The sequence below is a fragment of the Oncorhynchus mykiss genome, chromosome 19, assembly GCF_057628025.1.
Source record: "Oncorhynchus mykiss isolate SJ-2025 chromosome 19, ASM5762802v1, whole genome shotgun sequence".
Lineage (NCBI taxonomy): Eukaryota > Metazoa > Chordata > Actinopteri > Salmoniformes > Salmonidae > Oncorhynchus > Oncorhynchus mykiss.
Genome location: NC_143040.1, coordinates 67,160,472 through 67,179,389, shown reverse-complemented (window position 1 = coordinate 67,179,389; position 18,918 = coordinate 67,160,472). Strand labels below are relative to the sequence as shown.

The 18,918-nt window shown below is 43.3% G+C and overlaps 2 protein-coding genes across 9 annotated transcripts; both read left to right on the top strand.

Annotated features, from left to right (window-relative positions):
• Positions 1 to 86: 86 nt before the first annotated feature.
• On the top strand, positions 87 to 6,744 carry klhdc2 (kelch domain containing 2). 6 transcript variants are annotated; one of them, XM_090211556.1, is made up of 14 exons: positions 87 to 244; positions 927 to 1,175; positions 1,453 to 1,532; positions 1,651 to 1,768; positions 2,247 to 2,359; positions 3,349 to 3,430; positions 3,708 to 3,791; positions 3,913 to 3,993; positions 4,234 to 4,292; positions 5,041 to 5,150; positions 5,233 to 5,305; positions 5,469 to 5,556; positions 5,700 to 5,752; positions 5,974 to 6,744. In XM_090211556.1, exons 2-14 carry the CDS (start codon positions 933 to 935, stop codon positions 6,095 to 6,097), a joined length of 1,308 nt encoding a protein of 435 aa, XP_090067682.1. In that variant the 5' UTR covers positions 87 to 244; positions 927 to 932; the 3' UTR covers positions 6,098 to 6,744. The 6 variants fall into 6 exon arrangements, 4 of the variants coding, with proteins under 4 accessions (XP_090067682.1, XP_090067680.1, XP_090067683.1 ...); XR_016489061.1 differs by having other exon boundaries at positions 109 to 244; positions 4,214 to 4,292; XR_016489062.1 differs by having other exon boundaries at positions 109 to 244; positions 4,214 to 4,292; positions 5,469 to 5,565.
• A 3,523-nt stretch (positions 6,745 to 10,267) lies between these two features.
• mok (MOK protein kinase) lies at positions 10,268 to 18,524 on the top strand. Of its 3 annotated transcripts, none has more exons than XM_036955177.2 (12): positions 10,268 to 10,463; positions 11,400 to 11,514; positions 11,927 to 12,016; positions 12,117 to 12,187; positions 12,314 to 12,392; positions 12,550 to 12,598; positions 12,735 to 12,913; positions 13,080 to 13,181; positions 13,290 to 13,463; positions 13,602 to 13,725; positions 13,927 to 14,118; positions 18,196 to 18,524. In XM_036955177.2, the coding sequence occupies exons 1-12, from the start codon at positions 10,418 to 10,420 to the stop codon at positions 18,271 to 18,273; spliced, it is 1,299 nt and encodes a 432-aa protein (XP_036811072.1). In that variant the 5' UTR covers positions 10,268 to 10,417; the 3' UTR covers positions 18,274 to 18,524. The 3 variants fall into 3 exon arrangements, with proteins under 3 accessions (XP_036811072.1, XP_036811073.1, XP_036811074.1); XM_036955178.2 differs by having other exon boundaries at positions 10,435 to 11,197; XM_036955179.2 differs by having other exon boundaries at positions 10,446 to 10,768.
• Positions 18,525 to 18,918: the final 394 nt, after the last annotated feature.

The window sequence follows — 18,918 nt, the reverse complement described above, 5'->3', positions numbered from 1 at the left end:
ACTTGACTGGTTAATGTTGGATAATAAAGCAAATAGGAATTGTGTTACTATTCTGTACTTGCATAAATCAAATGATTATATTTGACCTCACAAAGATGGCGGAAATAAGAAGTTATTGGTTAATTCCGGTCAGGCATCTTGTAATTGACGACTTCAACCAGATGTCGCATAATAATCACTAAACAAAAACATAACGTTTCTCACTGAAGGCCAAAGCAGCCGTGGACCATTTAAAGCAGACTACGTAAGTGGATTTTTTGTTGTTGTTGCTGCAAGGTTGCATAGTTCCCTTTTTCAAAGTTTAGGTGGCGTTACAACGCAGTTAAATTGGTTGATAGGGCGAACTGTAGTACGTTAGCTAGCTTGCAGACAGCTAAGTTTGCTAACGTTGGCTAGGTAGCTTTTGGTGTCACGTTGAGTCGGTGTAGGCAAAAAAAATATGCTTACTGCAAACAAGTATTTTTGCACAAGCTACGCATTTATATTGTCTTCATGATGGCAAGCAAGCCAACATCATGACTTGTGTTTCCATGTAAACCAACAGTCAGGGCGCCAACCATCAGCCATGGTGGTACGGAAACAGTTGCCAGCTGTTGATATTAACTTACTTAGCCGGCAACAACAATTCTAGTCCTACCCTGTAACAGCTAACGCTATATATTTGACTAAAAAGAGAAGACATTTTACAATCTGAATTACTTATAAACCTCTTAGAATTCATACTGTAAAACGTATTCTCTTTTTAGTCATACTAACCCTGTTCATAACAGCCCATTGTTGGCTGAGCTACCTGCTTAGCTATATCCTATAGCTGCATGTTGGGATGAGACTTGACGTGAATGTCTGTATTGTTCCAATACCCCTCATACTCCTCTACTCTGAATCCCTGTGTATGCAAAACTATGTAGCTCTCTTCTCCCATCCAGGTGATCATGGCAGAAATGGAGGAGGACATTCCTGACCCCTTGCCTGTTGAGGAAGATGAGGAGTTGGAGAGGGATGAAGAGGAGGGAGAATTTGACTGGGTGGTGGATGAGGCTGATGAACTCGATGATGAGGATGTAGTTGTTCTGGACACAGAAGCAGAGTCCTTTGAGTTGGAGCAGCCAGCTGAGCGGAGTGGCCACATAGCAGCAGTGGATGGACACTACATGTACGTTTGGGGAGGATATAAGGTAAGCAAGTATGACAGGTATTCTGAATAGACTTTTGTTTATATGATAGTGTATCTAAATTTAATTTGGAACTATACCATTTTAATCAATGATTGAAACAATGATCAATGAGTCTTCAATCAATTATAGTTTTTATTGGAAGATTTGCTGTCAACTTTGACCTATGAATACCATTTGCCACAGTCCACTTTGCCAGATATAACACAGCCGAACTCCCAGCCAACATGTTTACAGATTATGTAATTCCATTGACTTCCCTCGTTTGTCTTGTCATTAGAATTCCCAGACCACTGGCTTCTTTGACTTATACTTGCCAAGGAATGAAATCTGGATCTACAACATGGAGACAGAACGATGGTAATAATGATTTTTAAATATACTTTTGTTAGTGTCTAGCGTGTCTCAAATTATATGGCTCCCTATATAGTGCCCTACTTTTGACCAGAGCCCTTATATCTACTGTCTGTATTTGCAGGAAGAAGCAGATGACTGCGGGTAACCTGCATACCTCCATGTCTGGCAGCTGTGGAGTGTGTGTGGATGGCGTCCTCTATCTGTTTGGAGGCCACCATGCCAGGGGAAACACTGACCGGGTGAGAATATACCATGTGTGCATGTATGTGGACTCTGTTATGTCTTGTAGAATCTTGGCACCTACTAAGGTTGTGTCCAGTCCCTCCCTTTCCAGAAACTGTTATGTCTTGTAGAATCTTGGCACCTACTAAGGTTGTGTCCAGTCCCTCCCTTTCCAGAAACTGTTATGTCTTGTAGAATCTTGGCACCTACTAAGGTTGTGTCCAGTCCCTCCCTTTCCAGAAACTGTTTACAAAAATATTTTAGGTGCTGCATGCTAAGAACTATGTTTTCGATAATTTTTTGGTTAAAGTTCCCACTTTCAGCATCGGATGTTACTTCACCACGGCAGGATTTATTTATTTATCTACATCTCACCTCAGAAGCCTGTTTTCCAACAAACCATTTAAATGTTAATGTCCGTTACGAAACTTATGATGATGTATCTTTTTTTGATTTCATACCATCCCTGTCCCTGTTCTGCTCCGTGGCCTTCAGGTCTTCCGGCTCCCCCTCCGAACACCGGCCCTCTGCTGGGAGGAGATGAAGGATCTCAAGGGCCTGGCCCCGTCCTGCAAGGACAAACTAGGCTGCTGGGTCCACAAGAACAGGTGAGGTGGCCCATTGGCAGGCAGTGAGTTAGATTATAGAACCGGTGAGGTGGCCCATTGGCAGGCAGTGAGTTAGATTATAGAACCGGTGAGGTGGCCCATTGGCAGGCAGTGAGTTAGATTATAGAACAGGTGAGGTGGCCCATTGGCAGGCAGTGAGTTAGATTATAGAACCGGTGAGGTGGCCCATTGGCAGGCAGTGAGTTAGATTATAGAACCGGTGAGGTGGCCCATTGGCAGGCAGTGAGTTAGATTATAGAACCGGTGAGGTGGCCCATTGGCAGGCAGTGAGTTAGATTATAGAACAGGTGAGGTGGCCCATTGGCAGGCAGTGAGTTAGATTATAGAACAGGTGAGGTGGCCCATTGGCAGGCAGTGAGTTAGATTATAGAACCGGTGAGGTGGCCCATTGGCAGGCAGTGAGTTAGATTATAGAACAGGTGAGGTGGCCCATTGGCAGGCAGTGAGTTAGATTATAGAACAGGTGAGGTGGCCCATTGGCAGGCAGTGAGTTAGATTATAGAACAGGTGAGGTGGCCCATTGGCAGGCAGTGAGTTAGATTATAGAACCGGTGAGGTGGCCCATTGGCAGGCAGTGAGTTAGATTATAGAACAGGTGAGGTGGCCCATTGGCAGGCAGTGAGTTAGATTATAGAACCGGTGAGGTGGCCCATTGGCAGGCAGTGAGTTAGATTATAGAACCGGTGAGGTGGCCCATTGGCAGGCAGTGAGTTAGATTATAGAACCGGTGAGGTGGCCCATTGGCAGGCAGTGAGTTAGATTATAGAACAGGTGAGGTGGCCCATTGGCAGGCAGTGAGTTAGATTATAGAACCGGTGAGGTGGCCCATTGGCAGGCAGTGAGTTAGATTATAGGTCTAACTCATTGCGCCATTACATATTGTTGTTGCGCCATTACATATTGCCTCTAAAGAAAGAGATGTTTATTTTGATTAATGTTTCTCAATGAACTGCTCTGTGTGTCGACAGGCTAGTATTCTTCGGGGGCTACGGCTATATGGCACAAGGAGCTCACCGAGGGACATTTGAATATGATGAAACTTCATTCATGGTATGGTCAATTCATTCTACAACTCTGCAGCTGCTTTTTAATGGCAGTATGAAAACAATGGTCTGTTTAGTCTATTAGTCTGCAGCAAAGGGACTCGTCAGTAAGGGTAAATCCTTGGTCGTGTTCATTAGGCACCCAACGGAAGAAAATGGACTGAAACGGGGAGGGACAACCTGGACTTGTCCAAAAAAGAGTTGCCAATTTTAGTGTTTTGTAGAAAAATGTTTTCTGTTGCATGGCCTAATGAACACAACCCCTTCACTGTGTGTTGTAACAGGGAGATAATCCGGGGCGGGGCTGGAACAACCACATTCACATCTTAGACTTGGAGAAGTCCACTTGGAGCCAGCCAGTCACCAAGGTAACGCCGTTCCCATAAATCTGGTCACGTTACGACTTTGTGTTGGAAGCCATTTTGTACAGCTGTCTCAGTGGGAGCCCCATTTTAACCTCTCCTTTCCCTCCCTCTCTCCTGCCGAAAGGGCAACGCCCCCTCTCCCCGGGCAGCGCATGCCTGTGCCAAGGTGGGCAACCGAGGCTACGTGTTTGGGGGGCGTTACAGGGTAAGTAGGAATGTTCTTTGAAAATAGAGTTTACTCAAGTTCCTGCTGAGTTTATGATCATGCTGTCTAATGTAAAACAATATCACTGGCCTGTAGACAGAGATTTAGGTCTTCACGATGTTAATTTATATGATTTACATATTGTTATGCCTTGTTACATCATAGATTATAAAGGATATTGTGTTCTAAATGTTTGATGCTCTTCCTCCATATGAGTAAGGCTTGACTCTTTCGCAACAGGATTACCGCCTGAACGACATGTACTACATCGACATGGACTCCTGGGAGTGGCATGAAATGTACGCTATGGCAACTTATCCAAAATGTCTTCATGCATGTTATAGCGTTATACGCATCCATTTTTTTATGGGAGGATGTTGTGTTCTTACCCATGGATGTCCCTGTGTGTTCACCATGATGGTACTAACAACTCTCAACCCTCTCCCCCTCCCCATGCTCCCCTCCCCCTCCCCATGCTCCCCTCCACCTCCCCCGGTCCCATCTCCACCTCTCCCGGTCCCATCTCCACCTCCACCTCTCCCGGTCCCATCTCCACCTCTCCCGGTCCCATCTCCACCTCCACCTCTCCCGGTCCCATCTCCACCTCTCCCGGTCCCATCTCCACCTCTCCCGGTCCCATCTCCACCTCTCCCGGTCCCATCTCCACCTCTCCCGGTCCCATCTCCACCTCTCCCGGTCCCATCTCCACCTCTCCCGGTCCCATCTCCACCTCTCCCGGTCCCATCTCCACCTCTCCCGGTCCCATCTCCACCTCTCCCGGTCCCATCTCCACCTCTCCCGGTCCCATCTCCACCTCTCCCGGTCCCATCTCCACCTCTCCCGGTCCCATCTCCACCTCTCCCGGTCCCATCTCCACCTCTCCCGGTCCCATCTCCACCTCCACCTCTCCCGGTCCCATCTCCACCTCTCCCGGTCCCATCTCCACCTCCACCTCTCCCGGTCCCATCTCCACCTCTACCTCTCCCGGTCCCATCTCCACCTCCACCTCTCCCGGTCCCATCTCCACCTCTCCTTGGCCTTCTGCAGGAGTGTTCCTCAGCAGGGTCCTGTGGGACGCTCATGGCACTCCTTAACTCCTGTGTCACCTGACCACATATTCCTGTTCGGAGGCTTCACAACTTCCCGAGAGACGCTCAGTGAGTGAAGAATATTTTATTTTCCTTAGGAGTCCATGGCTCGACCACAATGAATTCCTCTATCTATTTGTCATGTATACAGGTGATGCTTGGCTGTACTGTGTCAGCAAGAACGAGTGGCAGCAGTTCAAGCACAATCACACAGAGAGCCCCAGGTAATATCTCCATAGAGATCAACGAGTCTATTAAAAACTATCTTCATGACAATATCACCAAATAAGTGGTTAGGAAAAGAAGCTGCTTGTCTCACTGTGTACATTGTTTGTGTTATGAGTCAGTGGTGATTTTACGTTGATTTTGTGTGTGTGTGTGTGTCAGGCTCTGGCACACGGCCTGTTCCGGTCCTGGCGGGGAGGTGTTTGTGTTCGGTGGCTGTGCCAACAACCTGCTGTCCCATCAGCGAGCGGTGAGGACGGTTCGAACAACACTCCGTCATAAACTACTAGACCTTTCTTGGTGTCACTTGAAATTAGAACAACAAAAAAGATTGATAACCAGTTTTACTACCAAGAATAGTCTGAATATGTTCTTCCATTTCCTTTTCAACAGGCTCACAGCAAAGAGTTGCTGGTTTTCACAGTTCAACCCAAGTCACTTGTTCGGTGAGTAGAAACAGAACCCAGACAATATGGCCCATACACCGAAATACTGTTTTTCACTGCATGCATTAATGAAAACAACCCAAAGTCCAGGTCCCTGTTTCAGTCAGTTTCCTCCTGCCTAATGAACACGTCAACTCTTGATACAATACATCTTGTGGTCAACCTAAAACTTACCTTCCCATGCGAACTGGGAAGTTAAATATTGCCTGATTTTGTTTTAGGTTCTGTATGGAAGCAGCGCTGCAGCACAGAGAGTTGCTATCTGGGTCCTGGGACTGCCTGCCTAAACATCTGCTGCACACTCTCAGACAGAGGATGGGAGGCATCAACGCCCTGGGCTCATAAGAGCCATATACCACCACGTTCTTTGGGGTGGTAGGGTTGAGTGTGTATGAGATGGTTGACTGCCACGGCCGTGCTGCTAGCTGAACGAAGAGGACAGCTCACCTGATCTTGTCACCAAGTGTCATGAGGAGTGGGTCGAGAAAAACAAAAGTAAATTAGTGTAAATCATTTAGAGAAATGGAGGCTTTTGTAGGGACTAGTGTTGGCAAATCCCTTAGGCCAGTCAATCAGCAAACATGGCAACGTTATTTATCCTAATTCTGAGTGCTTACTTTTATGATGTATATATTGTATTGTATTGCATATATATGTGTGGATTTGGTGTGCCTGTGTTTAAAAAAAAAAAAAAAATGTATATTTTTTTAAGTAAAAGTATCATGTATTCAATCCTGCTGGAGAGGTGGCATACCGTAGACCATGTTAGTCAGAAGAGGCTCGTGTAGCATTTTGTTTGTTTTAATCAGGTAATACCAGTTACATTGGAGCCACATTGCACTGAATTTCATTATCAAGAAGTTACTTGTTTGGTATTTTTCTTGTCTGATCTGCACAGCTTTCCCTTGACATTTTTATTATAAAATATATTGTAAAAAAACAAACATTTAAAATGTTTAATTTTGAATTAAGAAAATAAACCAGACAAATATGCCAGATCCGATTCTGATCTTTTACATACTCACACATTATCTTGAATGATAAATGTAAAAATCTGTGAAACAACTGAGGGAAATGTAGGCTTTTCCTGTCATCCATATATTCATTTGCATATTATCGGTCAATTGAAGGTATCAATTAAGTCAGCATCGTCTTATTAAGGGATGGGTTGACTCATTGTGTCTGGTTTTCCTTTGCGTCATGATTACTGTCCAGATGGGAAGAAATCCCATGACCAATTCATTCTATAGAGCCATTTATTATTTGGCTGCCAGCAGATTAGGTGCTGATACTTTAACATTGCCGTGGATGTTTCTAGATAAATCCATATCCTGAAACGAGCGATAAAAGGATGTGAAAACCAGAGCTCGCTTTTCACACTCATGGATGGTTAGTGATAAGTGACTAAGCAGTCATTCACATGGCCAAGGTGCTTGCTTAAATATTCCAGACTGCCAGAATAAGACCGAGGCAAATGTGTGATTTACTATATATATATATATATATATATATATATATATATATATATACAGTTGAAGTCGGAAGTTTACATGCAATTTAGCCAAATACATTTAAATCAGTTTTTCACAATTCCTGACATTTAATCCTAGTAAAATTCCCTGTTATAGGACAGTTAGGATCACCACTTTATTTTAATGTCAATGTCAGAATAAGAGTTGACTGATTTATTTTAACTTTTATTTCTTTCATCACATTCCCAGTGGGTCAGAAGTTTACATACACTCAATTAGTATTTGGTAGTATTGCCCTTAAAATGGTTTAACTTGGGTCAAACGTTTCGGATAGCCTTCCACAGGCTTACCACAATAAATTGGGTGAATTTTGGCCCATTCCTCCTGACAGCTGGTGTAACTGAGTCAGGTTTGTAGGCCTCCTTGCTCACACACGCTTTTTCAGTTCTGCCCACAAATTGTATATAGGATTGAGCTCAGGGCTTTGTGATGGCCATTCCAATACCTTGACTTTGTTGTCCTTAAGCCATTTTGCCACAACTTTGGAAGTATGATTGGGGTCATTGTTCATTTGGAAGACCCATTTGTGACCAAGCTTTAACTGATGTCTTGAGATGTTGCTTCAATATATAGAAACAGGACATGTTTGTCCTCTACACATAGACGACAAATTGTGCAAGCTACTTTTATGTCTGTTATAGATTATGGGGATATTATCTACATGCATGCTACGGCATCAACACTTAAACCGCTGGATGCTACTTATCATTGCGCACTCAGATTTATTACGGGTGTTAGCTACAGAACTCACCACTGTGTTTTATATCAAAATGTGGGTTGGACTTCGCTGTCCATGAGACGAGAGCAACATGCCCTCGTGTTTGTCTATAAAGCACTTCTGAATAAACTACCTTCTGATTTATCATCACTTCTCAACATTATAATTATAATTCATGAAAACAGGTCTCAAACATGGATTACACTTGAGGCCCATGCGATTTCCACAGAGTTGGGTATGGCTGTCTTTTCCTGTTATGCTCCTTGCCTATGGAATAGCCTGCAGACTAAACTTAAATTTGAGACTCTTGTCCCCCTGTTGCCCATTTTAAACATTTATTGGAGGATTTGTATTTTTCTATTGCTTGTAACTGTTTCGGGTAATGCAAGTTCTTGTGCTGTTAGGGGAATAACCTGTTAGGGGAATAACCTGTTAGGGGAATAACCTGTTAGGGAAATAACCTGTTAGAGGGATAACCTGTTAGGGGAATAACCTGTTAGGGGAATAACCTGTTAGAGGAATAACCTGTTAGGAGAATAACCTGTTAGGGGAATAACCTGTTAGGGGAATAACCTGTTAGAGGAATAACCTGTTAGGGGAATAACCTGTTAGGGGAATAACCTGTTAGGGGAATAACCTGTTAGAGGAATAACCTGTTAGGGGAATAACCTGTTAGGGGAATAACCTGTTAGGGGAATAACCTGTTAGGGGAATAACCTGTTAGGGGAATAACCTGTTAGAGGAATAACCTGTTAGGGGAATAACCTGTTAGGGGAATAACCTGTTAGGGGAATAACCTGTTAGAGGAATAACCTGTTAGGGGAATAACCTGTTAGGGGAATAACCTGTTAGGGGAATAACCTGTGTGTAAATGTAACAATCTGCTGCTGTATTGTTTGTGTTATCTGTGATGGTTTTGTCTTGTGTAGTTTCTTAATCATTGTACCTGAACTGTATGTGTAAACATGTATACGCAGGGCCCAGCTGTAAAAGAGACCTTGGTCTCAGTCTGTGTTCCTTGTTGAAATAAAGGTATGATAATCATATCCACATAATTTCTCTTCCTCATGATGGCATCCATTTTGTGAAGTGCACCAGTCCCCTCTACAGTAAAGCACCCCACAACATGATGCTACCACCCCGTGCTTCACGGTTGGGATGGTGTTCTTTGGCTTGCAAGCCCCCCCCCATCCCCCCATTTTCATCAGACCAGAGGACATTTCTCCAAAAAGTACAATCTTTGTCCCCATGTGCAGTTGCAAACCGTAGTCTGGCTTTTTAATGGCGGTTTTGGAGCAGTGGCTTCTTCCTTGCCGAGTGGCCTTTCAGTGATGTCGATATAGGACTCGTTTTACTGTGGATAAAGATACTTTTGTACCCGTTTCCTCCAGCATCTTCACAAAGTCCTTTGCTGTTGTTCTGCACTTTTCGCACCAAAGTACGTTCATCTCTAGGAGACAGAATGTGTCTCCATTCTGAGCGGAATGACGACTGCCTGGTCCCATGGTGTTTATACTTGCGTACTATTGTTTGTACAGATGAACGTGATACCTTCAGGCATTTGGAAATTGCTCCCAATGATGAACCAGATTTGTGGAAGTCTACACATTCTTTTCTGAGGTCTTGGCTGATTTCTTTTGATTTTCCCAAGATGTCAAGCAAAGAGGTACTGAGTTTGAAGGTAGACCTTGAAATACATCCACATCCACAATACCTCCAATTGACTCAAATTATATCAATTAGCCTATCAGAAGCTTCTAGAGCCATGACATCATTTTCTGGAATTTTCCAAGCTGTTTAAAGGCACAGTCAACTTAGTGTATGTAAACTTCTGACCCACTGGAATTGTAATACAGTGAATTATAAGTGAAATAATCTGCCTGCAACCTATTGTTGGAAAGATCACTTGTGTCATGCACACAGTAGATGTCCTAACCGACTTGCCAAAACTATAGTTTGTTAACAAGAAATGTGTGGAGTGGTTGAAAAACGAGTTTTAATGACTCCAACCTAAGTATATGTAAACTTCCGACTTCAACTGTGTATATATATATATATATACTAAACAAAAATATAAAATATGAATATAAACACAACATGTAACGTGTTGGTCCCATGTTTCATAAGCTGAAATAAAATAGCCCAGAATTAGCCCAAAAACTGATTAAACAGCATGATCATTACACAGGTGCACCTTGTGCTGGCGACAAAAGGCCACTAAAATGGTCAGTTTTGTCACACAATGCCACAGATGTCTTTAGTTTTGAGGGTGTGTGCAATTGTCATGCTGACTGCAGCAAGGTCCATCAGAGCTGTTGCCGGAGAATTTAATCTTTATTTTTATACCGTGAGCCACCTCTAACATTGTTTTAGAGAATTTGGCAGTATTTCCAACCGGCCTAACAACCACAGACCATGCCAGCCCAGGATCCACATCCGGCTTCTTCACCTGCGGGATCATGTGAGACCAGCCACGCAGACAGCTGTTGAAACCTATGAGTATTTATGTCTGTAATAAAGCCCTTATGTGGGGAAAAACGTTTTCTGATTGGCTGGGCCTGACTCTCCCGTTGTTCGGGCCTAGCTCCCAACTGTTGCAAATTGCGTTTATATTTTTGTTCTGCATAGATAGCCAGCCACTGTAACGCCTCAATCACATCGAGTGTGTCATTGCAATTTGGGACACCAGAAGTACATTAATTTCCAATGGAACGCTGCGTGTGCCTTGCACTATTGCGTTACAGAGGACGAATCTGTACGTTCTGTGTACGTTGGATTTATCTAACATATGCGTAGACGGTTTGACAAAGATGGTAGCAGAATGTTATTAATGTTGCACACATATCCAAATTGTGCCGCGTACCATTTTTTAAATTCACCCTGCAATGTCAGTGTGATCGAGGCGTAACCATTGTAACCAGACAAATGTATTGTTTTCAATCATCCACCTTTTAGGTCAGAGAGTTGAGGGTGCGGTGTGCCTGGTTACCAGCTAACATGGCTACCTAGAGCAGCGAGGCGGTTTTTTTCTTCTCTCTCTCCAGCCTTTCAATCTCGGGGGAGCTATCTCGATCAGCCAACTAGCAATCTTTCCACAACACGGCTGTTCCATGAAATTATCGCAATGTTTTATTTAAATATAGGACTAGTATGGATAATCTACTTCTGTGCAGTGAACACTTTGAAGAATGGATAGTACGTTACTAGCTATCGTTAGCTAACCTTACATTGGCTAGGAAATATCGTGGCATGTTAAATTCTGTTCCAGGCAACTTTTCATATTCTCATATTTATACAGCTAACGTTAGATAGCTGCTAGCTAGAGCTGCATTTTTAAAAAAATAATTATTACAAGAGTCACGTTAGCTACATGTCTAAACTCTGTTTTGTTATGCAGATTACAAGATAATCAACAAAATTGGAGAAGGGACATTTTCAGAAGTGGTGAAGGCTCAAAGCCTGAAAGATGGGAAATATTATGCGTGTAAAACGATGAAGCAGTCACTCAGCAGGTAACTAACTATCAGGTGTGCTGCCTTATAATTGTTCTGCCTGCTGTTTGCCTTGAGCTGCTCTACGTCCTCTGTGTGTATGGACCCTTGCCTTGAAACTTGAGCTAGCCTGCCTAACCCTGCCTATCCAACTGGAGGTCACTGTCAACATACCCTGACTGTGACCTTGCGAGGTTGAGTTCGGCTAGGGACAATGTTGCTTTTTAGAACAGATTTTTCTAAGCCTGTACATTAACGTTTATTAACCTGTATAGATAACTACTCTTAACTCTCAATTTTGTGAATCGTCTTTGAAAATAAGTCATGACACGATGATACATGTTCTCTACAATATAACACGTGTTGGTGGTTATCAGTCAGTTACAGAGTTAATAACAGGTTTCGCTACATGGTTTTATTGTTTGTTGCTCAGCCTGGAACAGGCCAACAACCTGCGAGAAGTCCAGGCCATGAAAAGACTGAACCCTCACCCAAACATCATTCAGCTGCATGAATTGATATTGTGAGTACAATGTTTGTCCCTGTCTTTTTAATTGTTTGTGCGAAGCCTCAACTGAACAATAACATGATCATTTTTGTCTGATTCATTCAATGTGTTACAGTGACAAAGAGTCAGGGACTCTGTCCTTGATATGTGAGCTGATGGAGATGAACATCTATGAGTTCATACGAGGTCAGACCCACAGTGAAACTGCTACTGTGAATGACATAAAACGTCTACCACAACTGTAACTACAGCACATCAAATTCTATTCCCCATTCAGTTATCTTGTGCATTCCTAACTTGTCTCACTTGCAGGGAGGCAGCAACCTTTGCCAGAAAGTAAAATAAGACACTACATGTACCAACTTTGCAAGTCACTCGATCATATGCATAGGTAAGAATGAAAATATGGAGACGGGATCTTGTCCGTGTATAAATACATTTCCTACAGACCTTTTCACTGGCACAGAGGGGGTTTTAAGGGTCTGTTTTTTGTTGTTGTTGCTTCCCCTAAAACTGAACAGTTGTACTGTGTTGTTATCTTGGTACAGCAACGGGATCTTTCACCGGGACGTTAAGCCAGAGAACATTCTAATCAAAGTAAGTAAACATTTTTATTTTGAATTTTTTAAAATTATGATGCTAAAAACCTTGCCTGCTGATTTGGTAAGTCAGAAGTGTTACTGTAACATTGTTTACCATATGTTGTCCATGACTTGGTTGGTTGCTTCCATAGCACGACGTGCTCAAACTTGGAGACTTTGGCTCGTGCAGGAGTTTGCACTCCAAACCTCCCCACACAGAGTACATCTCCACCCGTTGGTACAGAGCCCCAGAGTGCCTCCTCACAGACGGCTATTACTCACACAAGATGGACATGTGGAGTGTAGGATGTGTTTTCTACGAGATCATCAGGTACCTTTCATTTATCATCAAATCGGACACAGAACTGCTTATGTTCATTCTAGTAGGAGACTTTGGTTGTGGCCCTCTACGGTCGACGCCACAGACATTCGTGAACAGCTGCTGTCGCGTAAATAGCCTTGATGACATCACAGACGATCATGTTTGTGTATTTCAGTCTCAGCCCTCTGTTTCCGGGAAGCAACGAGTTGGATCAGGTGACCAAGATCCATGATGTTTTGGGTACACCTGACAACAGTCTCCTTCAAAAATTCCCTCAGTATGTTTGTTAGATACGCTTATCATGTAATGAAGACCAATGACTTACAGTATGTTCAGTGGAAACTATTGTCCTCAGTGACAGTGTTGTACATACATTTTTTGACAGGTCTAGGGCGATGCGTTTTGACTTCCCTCTGCGGAAAGGCAGTGGAATATCTCAGCTCATCCCAAACTGTTCGGCACCCAGTCTGTCGTTGCTCTACCAGATGCTGACCTACGACCCAGAGGAGCGCATTGGCGCAAGAGCGGCGCTACAGCACATCTTTTTTAGAGAGCTACGGTAAGCACACAAACTGTACTGTATAAAGACACATAGACATACTGTGCTTTATAATTGTAGTATGTGTAGTGTGAGAGAAAGTATTTAATTTAATTCATATGGTAAATGCTATCTTCCCTCCTCCTGTCCTTGTCTCAGGCTGGCGGAGAGGAGAGCTGATAGTCTGCGCAGGGCCATTGTGACTGTAGAGGGAGGAGAGAGCAGTGGGACCCCCAACTCTGTCGATCACCTGCGGCGCATGGCCAGACAGGGCAGGAGGCAGGTAAGAGACAGACACATCTCCTAAAATGGTTGACCCTACATCACATTTTATGAGTAATCAACCACATTACAAAAGGTAGGATAAAATGTCTTTATATGCTACATACTGGGAAAATGACAAAACATTCCATAATATGGATGTACTTTGCCCTACTATGATGGTAGGTCCCTTATGATGGAATAATATTATTCTGTTTTGCAGCACAACATAAAGCACGTTGCCGAGCCTCTGATCAGACGCAAAGCCCCACATGTGGAATTACCAAAGCTCAATGTGGTAGTGCCTGCACCCCAGATTACCTACCCTGTTAGCACAGTGCCAGTTCTCACCATCACTCACCGTGGGTCCCTCCCAGCCATCACATCAAAAAAGTGCCACTCCCGGTTGGCTAAGGTAAACACACTGTATTATGGTGTACATTTTAGGACATCCCTATGGGAAAGGGGGATACGTAGTCAGTTGTACAACTGAAATGTGTCTTTTGCATTTAACCCAACTCCTCTGAATCAGAGAGATGCGGGGGGCTGCCTTAATCGACATCCACGTCTTCGGCGCCCGGGGAACAGTGGGTTAACTGTCTTGCTCAAGGGCAGAACGACCGATTTAAAATAAAAATGTGTTACCTTGTCAGCTCGGGGATTCGATCCAGCAACCTTTCGGTTACTGGCCCCAACGCTCTAATCACTAGTATGTCTACTCCCTTCGACAAAATGTCCTGTACAGACATGACTTTATTGCCCATCTTAAATAACATCTGAGGCTGTATGTGTCAAGAATCTCAGAGTAGGAGTGCTGGTCTAGGATCAGACCCCATCCGTCCATGTAATCTTATTCATTATGATCTAAAAAGCTACACACATCCTAGATCAGCATTCCTACTCTGAGACCCTTGATTTACAGCCTCAGGACTCAATAGAATAGCGTGTTGTTCATATTTTTATTTATTTATTTCACCTTTATTTAATCAGGTAGGCAAGTTGAGAACAAGTTATCATTTACAATTGCGACCTGGCCAAGATAAAGCAAAGCAGTTCGACACATAAAACGACAGAGTTACACATGGAGTAAAACAAACATACAGTCAATAATACAGTATAAACAAGTCTATATACGATGTGAGCAAATGAGGTGAGATAAGGGAGGTAAAGGCAAAAAAGGCCATGGTGGCAAAGTAAATACAATATAGCAAGTAAAACACTGGAATGGTAGATTTGCAATGGGAGAATGTGCAAAGTAGAAATTAAAATAATGGGGTGCAAAGGAGCTAAATAAATCAATTAAATACAGTAGGGAAAGAGGTAGTTGTTTGGGCTAAATTATAGGTGGGCTATGTACAGGTGCAGTAATCTGTGAGCTGCTCTGACAGTTGGTGCTTAAAGCTAGTGAGGGAGATAAGTGTTTCCAGTTTCAGAGATGTTTGTAGTTCGTTCCAGTCATTGGCAGCAGAGAACTGGAAAGAGAGGCGGCCAACGAAGGAATTGGTTTTGGGGGTGACTAGAGAGATATACCTGCTGGAGCGTGTGCTACAGGTGGGAGATGCAATGGTGACCAGCGAGCTGAGATAAGGGGGGACTTTACCTAGCAGGGTCTTGTAGATGACATGGAGCCAGTGGGTTTGGCGACGAGTATGAAGCGAGGGCCAGCCAACGAGAGCGTACAGGTCGCAATGGTGGGTAGTATATGGGGCTTTGGTGACAAAACGGATTGCACTGTGATAGACTGCATCCAATTTGTTGAGTAGGGTATTGGAGGCTATTTTGTAAATGACATCGCCAAAGTCGAGGATTGGTAGGATGGTCAGTTTTACAAGGGTATGTTTGGCAGCATGAGTGAAGGATGCTTTGTTGCGAAATAGGAAGCCAATTCTAGATTTAACTTTGGATTGGAGATGTTTGATATGGGTCTGGAAGGAGAGTTTACAGTCTAACCAGACACCTAAGTATTTGTAGTTGTCCACGTATTCTAAGTCAGAGCCGTCCAGAGTAGTAATGTTGGACAGGCGGGTAGGTACAGGTAGCGATCGGTTGAAGAGCATGCATTTAGTTTTACTTGTATTTAAGAGCAATTGGAGGCCACGGAAGGAGAGTTGTATGGCATTGAAGCTTGCCTGGAGGGTTGTCAACACAGTGTCCAAAGAAGGGCCAGAAGTATACAGAATGGTGTCGTCTGCGTCGAGGTGGATCAGAGACTCACCAGCAGCAAGAGCGACCTCATTGATGTATACAGAGAAGAGAGTCGGTCCAAGAATTTAACCCTGTGGCACCCCCATAGACTGCCAGAGGTCCGGACAGCAGACCCTCCGATTTGACACACTGAACTCTATCAGAGAAGTAGTTGGTGAACCAGGCGAGGCAATCATTTGAGAAACCAAGGCTGTCGAGTCTGCCGATGAGGATGTGGTGATTGACAGAGTCGAAAGCCTTGGCCAGATCAATGAATACGGCTGCACAGTAATGTTTCTTATCGATGGCGGTTAAGATATCATTTAGGACCTTGAGCGTGGCTGAGGTGCACCCATGACCAGCTCTGAAACCAGATTGCATAGCAGAGAAGGTATGGTGAGATTCGAAATGGTCGGTAATCTGTTTGTTGACTTGGCTTTCGAAGACCTTAGAAAGGCATGGTAGGATAGATATAGGTCTGTATCAGTTTGGGTCAAGAGTGTCACCCCCTTTGAAGAGGGGGATGACCGCAGCTGCTTTCCAATCTTTGGGAATCTCAGACGACACGAAAGAGAGGTTGAACAGGCTAGTAATAGGGGTGGCAACAATTTCGGCAGATAATTTTAGAAAGAAAGGGTCCAGATTGTCTAGCCAGTGCCTTGCGAAAGTATTCGGCCCCCTTGAACTTTGCAACCTTTTGCCACATTTCAGGCTTCAAACATAAAGATATAAAACTGTATTTTTTTGTGAAGAATCAACAACAAGTGGGACACAATCATGAAGTGGAATGACATTTATTGGATATTTCAAACTTTTTTAACAAATCAAAAACTGAAGAATTGGGCGTGCAAAATGATTCAGCCTCCTTAAGTTAATACTTTGTAGCGCCACCTTTTGCTGCGATTACAGTTGTAAGTCGCTTGGGGTATGTCTATAAGTTTTGCACATCGAGAGACTGAAATTTTTTCCCATTCCTCCTTGCAAAACAGCTCGAGCTCAGTGAGGTTGGATGGAGAGCATTTGTGAACAGCAGTTTTCAGTTCTTTCCACAGATTCTCGATTGGATTCAGGTCTGGACTTTGACTTGGCCATTATAACACCTGGATATGTTTATTTTTGAACCATTCCATTGTAGATTTTGCTTTATGTTTTGGATCATTGTCTTGTTGGAAGACAAATCTCCGTCCCAGTCTCAGGTCTTTTGCAGACTCCATCAGGTTTTCTTCCAGAATGGTCCTGTATTTGGCTCCATCCATATTCCCATCAATTTTAACCATCTTCCCTGTCCCTGCTGAAGAAAAGCAGGCCCAAACCATGATGCTGCCACCACCATGTTTGACAGTGGGGATGGTGTGTTCAGCTGTGTTGCTTTTACGCCAAACATAACGTTTTGCATTGTTGCCAAAAAGTTCAATTTTGGTTTCATCTGACCAGAGTACCTGCTTCCACATGTTTGGTGTGTCTCCCAGGTGGCTTGTGGCAAATTTTAAACAATACTTTATGGATATCTTTAAGAAATGGCTTTCTTCTTGCCACTCTTCCATAAAGGACAGATTTGTGCAATATACGACTGATTGTTGTCCTATGGACAGAGTCTCCCACCTCAGCTGTAGATCTCTGCAGTTCATCCAGAGTGATCATGGGCCTCTTGGCTGCATCTCTGATCAGTCTTCTCCTTGTATGAGCTGAAAGTTTAGAGGGACGGCCAGGTCTTGGTAGATTTGCAGTGGTCTGATACTCCTTCCATTTCAATATTATCGCTTGCACAGTGCTCCTTGGGATGTTTAAAGCTTGGGAAATCTTTTTGTATCCAAATCCGGCTTTAAACTTCTTCACAACAGTATCTCGGACCTGCCTGGTGTGTTCCTTGTTCTTCATGATGCTCTCTGCGCTTTTAACGGACCTCTGAGACTATCACAGTGCAGGTGCATTTATACGGAGACTTGATTACACACAGGTGGATTGTATTTATCATCATTAGTCATTTAGGTCAACATTGGATCATTCAGAGATCCTCACTGAACTTCTGGAGAGAGTTTGCTGCACTGAAAGTAAAGGGGCTGAATAATTTTGCACGCCCAATTTTTCAGTTTTTGATTTGTTAAAAAAGTTTGAAATATCCAATAAATGTCATTCCACTTCATGATTGTGTCCCACTTGTTGTTGATTCTTCACAAAAAAATACAGTTTTATATCTTTATGTTTGAAGCCTGAAATGTGGCAAAAGGTTGCAAAGTTCAAGGGGGCCGAATACTTTCGCAAGGCACTGTATTTCTTTTAACCCCATTTTTTTCTCTTTACCCAACAGCCAAGGGATGAATCCCACTGCTCTGCTTTCAAGACCTACTACATGCCTCCTCTGGATAGGAAACCTGGTGGCTACTGAGAGCCCCAACTCTTAAGAACTGTTGGTGTTCAACAGACCTGTTGTACCTGCTGTACATACTCTGATCTGATTTTAAAAAAAAATGGTTAGACATCGTTGAACAAAGCTACTTAGTTACTTCAAAGCCTGCTGCTTTCTTGTGAGCAATGCTAACATGGTGTTGGACAAAGGAATGTCCCATAGCAATACTTACCAGGGTTAATTTGTATAAGTCATCATTCTGGCAGATGAAATACAACATGATCCACAAAGTATATTTGACTCTGTCATCAGTATTAGGCAAATGAGCGTTAATAACCCAACCGTTTCCTAACTAGTTGTGTCATGTTCTTAACGGTTGTTGATAAATTCGCTCAAAAGTGAGAAAATGACTACTCACATGCAAAGCAGAACTTCCAAGGACGAGCTCTGATATACTGAATGTACAAAACATTAGGAACACCTGCTCTTTCCATGACAGACTTACAATGTGAAAGCTATGATCCCTTATTGATCCACTTCAATCAGTGTAGATGAAGGGGAGGAGACAGGTTAAAGAAGGATTTTTAAGCCTTGAGACATGGATTGTGTATGTGTGCTATTCAGTGGGTGAAGGGACAAAAGAAAATATTTAAGTGGTTATGGTAGGTGCCAGGCGCACGCACC

What these genes read in the sequence shown, in the direction of transcription:
- klhdc2 (XM_090211554.1), top strand. Translation starts at nt 933, where the DNA reads ATGGCAGAAATGGAGGAGGACATTCCTGACCCCTTGCCTGTTGAGGAA. An exon ending in TGCTGGGTCCACAAGAACAG is followed by an intron (nt 2,360 to 3,348) that starts GTGAGGTGGCCC and finishes GTGTGTCGACAG; the next exon opens with GCTAGTATTCTTCGGGGGCT. An exon ending in TCCTGGGAGTGGCATGAAAT is followed by an intron (nt 4,293 to 5,040) that starts GTACGCTATGGC and finishes GGCCTTCTGCAG; the next exon opens with GAGTGTTCCTCAGCAGGGTC.
- mok (XM_036955177.2), top strand. Translation starts at nt 10,418, where the DNA reads ATGCCAGCCCAGGATCCACATCCGGCTTCTTCACCTGCGGGATCAT. An exon ending in CATCTATGAGTTCATACGAG is followed by an intron (nt 12,188 to 12,313) that starts GTCAGACCCACA and finishes TCTCACTTGCAG; the next exon opens with GGAGGCAGCAACCTTTGCCA. An exon ending in GTTTTCTACGAGATCATCAG is followed by an intron (nt 12,914 to 13,079) that starts GTACCTTTCATT and finishes TGTGTATTTCAG; the next exon opens with TCTCAGCCCTCTGTTTCCGG.